The 9746-nt window shown below is 42.2% G+C and overlaps 1 protein-coding gene across 1 annotated transcript; it reads left to right on the top strand.

Annotated features, from left to right (window-relative positions):
• The first annotated feature begins 50 nt into the window (after positions 1-50).
• Positions 51-4729, top strand: LOC125383212. Its single transcript, XM_048401433.1, has 2 exons — positions 51-2922; positions 3277-4729. The coding sequence occupies exons 1-2, from the start codon at positions 2813-2815 to the stop codon at positions 4115-4117; spliced, it is 951 nt and encodes a 316-aa protein (XP_048257390.1). The 5' UTR covers positions 51-2812; the 3' UTR covers positions 4118-4729.
• Positions 4730-9746: the final 5017 nt, after the last annotated feature.

Genomic DNA, 9746 nt, shown 5'->3' with positions numbered 1-9746 from the left:
AACGGGATCGGGTGGTCAGGCTCGCTGACTTGGTTGATGCATGTTATCGATCCCAATTGCGTGGATCGATGCTCATGACGTCAATCACTAGATTGTCTGGTCCAGACTCGATTATTTACAGACCGCCGTCATGTAGCTGGAATATTGCTGAGTGCGGCGTTAAACAACAAACCTACAAACCAACTAACCCGTGGACAAGTCGCAAACATTCTATATTGTCGCCCTCATTCCAACGGTTCACGAGTCCTGTCAGGACCCCCTAGGGATTGCGAGGTAGAATAAATCTCTGCTACCAAAAGTTTGTCATTTGAAATGACAGGTGGTTATTTTGTGGGACATTGCTCCCGCTATTGGTTTGCCTGGTCCAGACGCGATCACTTTCAGGTCGCTTGGATGTAACGTTAAAATTGCTACCTGCGGCCTTAAACAATATTCAGTGTTATTTCCATATATCATCCGCACACTTGCACGTGTCAAGGAATACGTTTCTCTAGTTTATGCAAAAATAAAATACGTTGGTAACATTTAACAGTTTCGCGAGTTAATATATATCCCTGTCCAACATCCGCTCTTTTAAACGTTAAACGACACAACTGATGTTTGAAACTTCATACATAGAACATGGCTGCCAGCGGTATAGATACAATACCCGTCCTTATAGCGGGGATAGGAGTGAGTTAGTCGATACTAACACTTTTTTCGCACCGGACACCAGCCATGGACTTCACAAATTGTACTCATATAGAAATTCGAACCAAGGTCTTCAGTATGAGAAACGTAAATTTCCCCACCGACTTGTTGCAAGATATAAGTTAACTCAACTTTTGGTTAACGAGTTAAAACATGCCAAGGTGTACTTGATAGAAATATGGGCATATCTGTTTGTTTTCAAGCCGCTCGCATCGCCGGCACAAGTGTGTCTCTGATATACAGTTACGCGGTGAACATGTATTTATTCAACATATTATTATCTTTTAGAAACACAGAAATTAAACAAAACCCGTTTATCATATTTTGCCTGTTTAAAGTGTGTTGATGTTTTATAAGGCTGAAGATGGACCCCAATTGGCTTTCTGGAGATTTTGAATTCTTTTATTTATATTTTGAATGCCTACATATCAAATTCCAACTCCGCCAGGCAATTAGTGACCCTTCGCACAAGTTATGAAGCACTGCCTGGTTGTATTCCCTCCCAACATTAGAGGTAAGGCAGTTTGGTGGGAAAGAAAGTTGAAGTCTGTCTGGGTGGCATCCAACTAGCTATATATGTCTGTATGGCATCCAACTACCTATGTCTGTATGGCATCCAACTACCTATGTATGTATGGTGTCAAACTAGCTATGTCTGTATGGCATCCAACTAGCTATGTCTGTATGGCATCCAACTACCTATGTCTGTATGGCATCCAACTATCTATGTCTGTATGGCATCAAACTAGCTATGTCTGTATGGCATCCATCCAACTACCTATGTCTGTATGGCATCCAACTATCTATGTCTGTATGGCATCCAACTAGCTTTGTCTGTATGGCATCCAACTACCTATGTCTGTATGGCATCCAACTACATATGTCTGTATGACATCCATCCAACTACTTATGTCTGTATGGCATCCAACTCCATATGTCCGTATGGCATCCAACTACCTATGTCTGTATGGCATCCAACTACCTATGTCTGTATTGCATCCATCCAACTAGCTATGTCTGTATGGCATCCAACTATCTATGTCTGTATGGCATCCAACTAGCTATGTCTGTATTGCATCCATCCAACTACCTATGTCTGTATGGCATCCAACTAGCTATGTCTGTATGGCATCCAACTAGCTATGTCTGTATGGCATCCAACTAGCTTTGTCTGTATGGCATCCAACTACCTATGTTTGTATGGCATCCAGCTACCTTTGTCTGTATGGCATCCATCCAACTACCTATGTCTGTATGGCATCCATCCAACTACTTATGTCTGTATGGCATCCAACTCTATATGTCCGTATGTCATCCAACTACCTATGTCAGTATGGCATCCAACTACCTGTCTGTATTGCATCCATCCAACTACCTATGTCTGTATTGCATCCAACTACCTATGTCTGCATGGCATCCAACTATCTGTCTGTATGGCATCCAACTCCCTATGTAGGTATGGCATCCAACTACCTATGTCTGTATGGCATCCAACTACCTATGTCTGTATGGCATCCAACTACCTATGTCTGTATGGCATCCAACTCCCTATGTCTGTATGGCATCCAACTCCCTATGTATGTATGGCATCCAACTACCTATGTCTGTATGGCATCCAACTACCTATGTCTGTATGGCATCCATCAAACTTCCTATGTCTTTATTGCATCCAACTACCTATGTCTGTATTGCATCCATCCAACTACCTATGTCTATGGCATCCAACTACCTATGTCTGTATGGCATCCAACTACCTATGTCTGTATGGCATCCATCCAACTACTTATGTCTGTATGGCATCCAACTCCATATGTCCGTATGTCATCCAACTACCTATGTCTGTATGGCATCCAACTACCTATGTCTGTATTGCATCCAACTACCTATGTCTGTATTGCATCCATCCAACTACCTATGTCTGTATGGCATCCAACTACCTATGTCTGTATGGCATCCATCAAACTACCTATGTCTTTATTGCATCCAACTTCCTATGTCTGTATGGCATCCAACTACCTATCTCTGTATGGCATCCAACTCCCTATGTATGTATGGCATCCAACTACCTATGTCTGTATGGCATCCATCAAACTACCTATGTCTGTAAGGCATCCAACTACCTATGTCTGTATGGCATCCATCCAACTACTTATGTCTGTATGGCATCCAACTCCATATGTCCGTATGTCATCCAACTACCTATGTCTGTATGGCATCCAACTACCTATGTCTGTATTGCATCCATCCAACTACCTATGTCTATGGCATCAAACTACCTATGTCTGTATGGCATCCAACTATCTATGTATGTATAGCATCCAACTAGCTATGTCTGTATGGCATCCAACTATCTATGTCTGTATGGCATCCAACTAGCTATGTCTGTATGGCATCCAACTAGCTATGTCTTTATGGCATCCAACTACCTATGTCTTTATGGCATCCATCCAACTACCTATGTCTGTATGGCATCCAACTACCTATGTCTGTATGGCATCCAACTACCTTTGTCTGTATTGCATCCAACTACCTATGTCTGCATGGCATCCAACTATCTGTCTGTATGGCATCCAACTCCCTATGTAGGTATGGCATCCAACTACCTATGTCTGTATGGCATCCAACTACCTATGTCTGTATGGCATCCAACTACCTATGTCTGTATGGCATCCAACTCCCTATGTCTGTATGGCATCCAACTCCCTATGTATGTATGGCATCCAACTACCTATGTCTGTATGGCATCCAACTACCTATGTCTGTATTGCATCCATCAAACTTCCTATGTCTTTATTGCATCCAACTACCTATGTCTGTATTGCATCCATCCAACTACCTATGTCTATGGCATCCAACTACCTATGTCTGTATGGCATCCAACTACCTATGTCTGTATGGCATCCAACTACTTATGTCTGTATTGCATCCAACTACCTATGTCTGTATTGCATCCATCCAACTACCTATGTCTGTATGGCATCCAACTACCTATGTCTGTATGGCATCCATCAAACTACCTATGTCTTTATTGCATCCAACTTCCTATGTCTGTATGGCATCCAACTACCTATCTCTGTATGGCATCCAACTACCTATCTCTGTATGGCATCCAACTACCTATGTCTGTATGGCATCCATCAAACTACCTATGTCTGTAAGGCATCCAACTACCTATGTCTGTATGGCATCCATCCAACTACTTATGTCTGTATGGCATCCAACTCCATATGTCCGTATGTCATCCAACTACCTATGTCTGTATGGCATCCAACTACCTATGTCTGTATTGCATCCATCCAACTACCTATGTCTATGGCATCAAACTACCTATGTCTGTATGGCATCCAACTATCTATGTATGTATAGCATCCAACTAGCTATGTCTGTATGGCATCCAACTATCTATGTCTGTATGGCATCCAACTAGCTATGTCTGTATGGCATCCAACTAGCTATGTCTTTATGGCATCCAACTACCTATGTCTTTATGGCATCCATCCAACTACCTATGTCTGTATGGCATCCAACTACCTATGTCTGTATGGCATCCAACTACCTTTGTCTGTATGGCATCCAACTACCTATGTCTGTATGGCATCCAACTACCTATGTATGTATGGCATCCAACTACCTATGTCTGTATGGCATCCAACTACCTATGTCTGTATGGTATCCAACTACCTATGTCTGTATGGCATCCAACTACCTATGTCTGTATTGCATCCAACTACCTATGTCTGTATTGCATCCATCCAACTACCTATGTCTGTATGGCATCCAACTACCTATGTCTGTATGGCATCCATCAAACTACCTATGTCTTTATTGCATCCAACTTCCTATGTCTGTATGGCATCCAACTACCTATCTCTGTATGGCATCCAACTACCTATCTCTGTATGGCATCCAACTACCTATGTCTGTATGGCATCCATCAAACTACCTATGTCTGTAAGGCATCCAACTACCTATGTCTGTATGGCATCCATCCAACTACTTATGTCTGTATGGCATCCAACTCCATATGTCCGTATGTCATCCAACTAGCTATGTCTGTATGGCAACCAACTATCTATGTCTGTATGGCATCCAACTAGCTATGTCTGTATTGCATCCATCCAACTACCTATGTCTGTATGGCATCCAACTATCTATGTATGTATAGCATCCAACTAGCTATGTCTGTATGGCATCCAACTATCTATGTCTGTATGGCATCCAACTAGCTATGTCTGTATGGCATCCAACTAGCTATGTCTTTATGGCATCCAACTACCTATGTCTTTATGGCATCCATCCAACTACCTATGTCTGTATGGCATCCAACTACCTATGTCTGTATGGCATCCAACTACCTTTGTCTGTATGGCATCCAACTACTTATGTCTGTATGGCATCCAACTACCTATGTATGTATGGCATCCAACTACCTATGTCTGTATGGCATCCAACTACCTATGTCTGTATGGTATCCAACTACCTATGTCTGTATGGCATCCAACTACCTATGTCTGTAAGGCATCCAACTACCTATGTCTGTATGCCATCCAACTATCTATGTCTGTATGGCATCCAACTACCTATGTCTGTATGGCATCCGACTACCTATGTCTGTATGGCATCAAACTACCTATATCTGTATGGCGTCTAACTACCTATGTCTGTATGGCGTCTAACTACCTATGTCTGTATGGCATGAGGTTTGTTGTGTACACTGATAGGTGTGTGAACCTATAGACCACGATTCACTGTGCAGAGTTGCGTCCCTTGGGCACGCCAGTAACCTATGATTGTGGGTTCGAATCACGGGTCGCCCCGATTACGTTTCTAGGTTTGTCAGCACCCTACCCGTGCTGGTAATCGTTTGAGACCTGCATCATTTCGGGCTTTCCTCCCACATTAAGCTGACACGCCGCGTTATAACTGGAATACTGTTAAAAGCGGCGTTAAACCAAACTATCTCACTCACTCACCCGATTCTTTCCTGTCTCTATTGTTAATCTGTCATGGGGTGACATATATAATAGTAATATAAAAGAATCGGGTAATCCTTAACATTCTTTTAGTCGTATATATGTCCGTTGGCAGAGATCCTTCTTTTTTTTGTATCAATAAAGGTGTTTTTTACCTCCGGGTTGGAGTAATAACCGGTTTCGGTGGATGGTGTTTACCATAACATTTGTAACCGAGAGTTACGCATTGGCGTAGGTTAAAACGCGAAGTCACGGTGACGGCCCATTCAGTTGTGGAAATTTCCATTTACACCCAGAGCCACTGACCTTTCAAACATTTCAGCAATGTGAAGTAGGTCAGGCGAGGGGGCTCAATGACAACACACTCATGTCACTATCTTTGTTCGGGTGGATTGTCGCGGTCTGCGGGCGGAGTTTCGTCCTAAGCCCCGGGGTTTATAGAAATAAGGGGTCACGGGTAGCCCAGTCGTCTTAGGCGCCGCACTTCGCTGTAAAAAGTTGCGTCCCTTTTCTGTGTCATGATCCTGTGATCGTGGGGTCGATTCCTGGATTTGCACAAATTATGATCATTGGTTGCATGGTTAGCGTCTTGCATATGGAATACTGTAAGGGACATTCTCGCGATCTCGACCTTTGGAAACAGCTAAATATGCGAGATTGCGAGAATGTCCCTTACAGTATTCCATACTTGCATGTACCCCTGCTCGTGGGATTATCAAAGTGGTATAAGTATATATTGTCCCTGAAATGCTTCAAAAAATATGTTGAAAAAATAGAGATTGCCTCTGAGCTTATGAGCACAATGAGTGTACGAGATGCATGTTTGTTTCTCTCCAAGTGCTATGTTAATTTTGTGTCAAAATCTGCAAGTTTGTAGAAATATTACCAACTGTGGGAACTCGATTACGATACGTTCTACAGAATGCATCAGTCTTACATAACCCGACCATACTAAACCAGACTTTCAGTCAGGTGAGCTAAAATACAATGTGAACATTATACATGTTATATATATCAGTCACTCGAATTTTAATTTGTATTGTCAAATGTAACATTTATGTCCAAATTCGAATCCTGCTTTGAATAAAAGCCACAAAACCCTTTCCGCAATCCACTGCACGATTCCGACTGGGAGCATAAGCATGTGTTTTTGAAACAGTCAAATAGTGATGGTACCAGGTGTCTTGTGCACGTACCCGCTCCACATATTCAATCTGTCCAGAAATAAAAACAGGTCTCTACTCCAGATAAACAACGGTACATGAATGACATGGGTCGGAATATTCTGGTCCATATATACGCACCACCAAAAGAAACGCGAATACCATACATTTTGGTTAATATACGAAGAATTACTGATATTCAAGAGATGTTAGATTGGTTCGACGCACAAGCGAACATACTGTTATGTTGCATGGACTGACGCTCATTAACGCATCACATGGGACGTCATAGACCCATGACTCGAGATACACCATTTGTCTCGTGCAGGATTAGCGTGTAAAGTTTGGAAATCACGTGCAGCACCTCGTGATAAGATTAAAGACACGCTGTGGTAACACTTGACTGAATGTTAGTTTTGTCATTAAGGTGAGGTGAAATTGGGTTCAACGTCGCGTCCAAGATTATTGCACTGTTTAGCGACGTGCATGCACGCGTGTGTGCTTGTGCTTGTGCTTGTGCTTGTGCTTGCATATACTAGTCCGGACTAATGCCGATTTATAGTGCTAGCTCACTGAGATACCATGGCGCAGTTTAACATGAATACCCCACTCAGTCACAGTATACTGACTCCGAGCCAACTAGTCCTTGTTTTAGCCCCTTTCTGCCGAGCGCCAGACAGGGTAACAACAAGTACCATCTTTAAACATCTTTTGGTATGACGCGGCCGGGGATCGAACCTGTCATTTAGTGTCACACATGGGAAACATCTTCTTAACGTACATATTTCTCTACGTGTTCTATGGGTCGCGTTTCTTTTGGCGGTGCGTATATACGGCCCAGAATATTCCGACCCATGTCGTTCATTCATAAATGTACTATGAGGCATGCGTGACGGAACACTTGCTTTGCCAGACTCCACGCTGTTGAAAAGAAAATAGCTAAAAGTGCTGAGTCATGGGGATTAGATCACAGTTAGGTTTGAGACAGTACATGCTCGAAGCTGCCAAGCACTTTTAGTACGCTGGATTCGGGGGTATAAACTGCTGGACATAGATAAGGGAACGCTTAGTTTTAGCCGCCGTAAAATGTATGCTGTCATAGGTTCCCAGCCTTGCCTACCAAATACTTGTTGGAAACAATGCACACAAACACATCTCAACATTTAATCCTGACGTGTGTTGAATTTGTATGCGCGCTATTACAAGTGTACTGTCAGTAAATCTTATTTCCCTATATGTTTCACTGTTCCCTTATTCGTTTCCATCAGTATATTTAGAGGATATTCGGGAGTCAGAAGTGTGGTACGCGGTACGCAAATAAAATCGTATTTGGTATATCTAGGTACTTATAGCAAACTTGTATTATGGACAAGCTGTAAATGGGCCAAGTTGCCCGAACACCTGTAAAACGTTTAATGATCAATCAATCAAACAGATTCAACATTGAAAGAAATCGTAGTGACCAAGGTCGGCTTAACCTCGATTATCCAGCTATATTTAATCCCCATGTTATTGTAAATAATGGGGTTATATGTGTCATAAACAATGAAGTACTTACACACTGGTTAAACGGGAATGGGGATTTGAGTTTCTTTAATCCGCAAATTTCATCACATCAGTTGGGTGTGGGTATCGATAAGATGCAATGTGCGACTGACTCATCCCACTTGCTCTGAATAGCCTCCATCAGGTGACAGCTGGCTTTTTATCACCTTGCGCAATCCAGAGTGGTGTCCCAGATCTTGGCCCATGTCAACTGTGGCTGCGGTTCGCTATATGTGCCGCTTGTATTAACTGAACCTCGGTGTATTGTGCGAAAAGTTCTTTACCCCGAGTACGGAGTGCAGTGGTGGAGTCGTATGTTTGGGATAGTTGTATGGTTTCTTTTGTGGAATATTGCTGATTCATTCACGTCTTAATCTTTTATAGTGTGTGTGTGTGATGAAATACTGTGATATATTTGACTACGATTAGCCTACATGTAGCTGGTTCAGTGAGGATGTGGTTGTGATAGCAACTCCATACATATACCATTGTTATTTGTTTAACGCTGCAATATCGCATCTCTTTGCCGGCGGTCTGTAAGTAATCGTTTCTGGCCAAGACAATCAAATGATTGACAGCATGAAGATCCATCTAAGCAATTGGGATATGATTACATGCATCAACAAAGTCCCTGACTTAAAGATAAGCAGATCAATACATAACAAATGGAACATTTCTTTTCTCGTGACCTGACACATTTGACATTTTAACTGTCGGCACCACTCGTGAAATATGAACTTTGTCAATTCACTCGCTCAGATAAACATGTAATTTGACCCAAACTAAAGGTCAAATAATCTCTACATATTAAAGCAACGGTTAGCGACATTTGATATTTCCATATTCGTTTTACACCACCATTGGAATAAATAAGTAAACATCATATTTTGATAAGAATCTGAATATAGGTCGGCTGATTGTCCCATTAAAAATACGCACAACTGCAAAATATCGCCGTCTGTCGATGCTTTAACGCGATCGCACTAACACTTATGCCTGGATAGTGTAGTTCAGGGGTTTCTCCCGAGTGTACTCTTCAGTCTTCAAGTAGGACAGGGTATTCAGTGACTCGACACTTTTGTCGGTATGAATGACAGAAGGCATGTCCCTATCGGTACAAGGGTCAAGGCTACACGGTATCTTTCCTCAGTGACGCGACGTTCTCGTTGTACAGGTCAAGTTGGCCTTGGCAGACACTATTGGCAAACTAAACATAATGCGAGAGTACTTTCCAACATGATTTTTGTTATTCGGTTACTTAGATAAAGAGGATTTCTTCAATTGTATTTGATAATTGGTTGGTTGGTTTGTTTGTTTGTTGTTTTACGCCGCACTCAGCAATATTCCAGCTATATGACGGCGGTCTGTAAACAAT

The sequence above is a fragment of the Haliotis rufescens genome, unplaced genomic scaffold, assembly GCF_023055435.1.
Source record: "Haliotis rufescens isolate VD_foot unplaced genomic scaffold, xgHalRufe1.0.p SCAF_22, whole genome shotgun sequence".
Taxonomy (NCBI): Eukaryota; Metazoa; Mollusca; class Gastropoda; order Lepetellida; family Haliotidae; genus Haliotis; species Haliotis rufescens.
The sequence above is the reverse complement of the archived record's forward strand: the minus strand, read 5'-3'. Positions and strand labels throughout refer to the sequence as shown.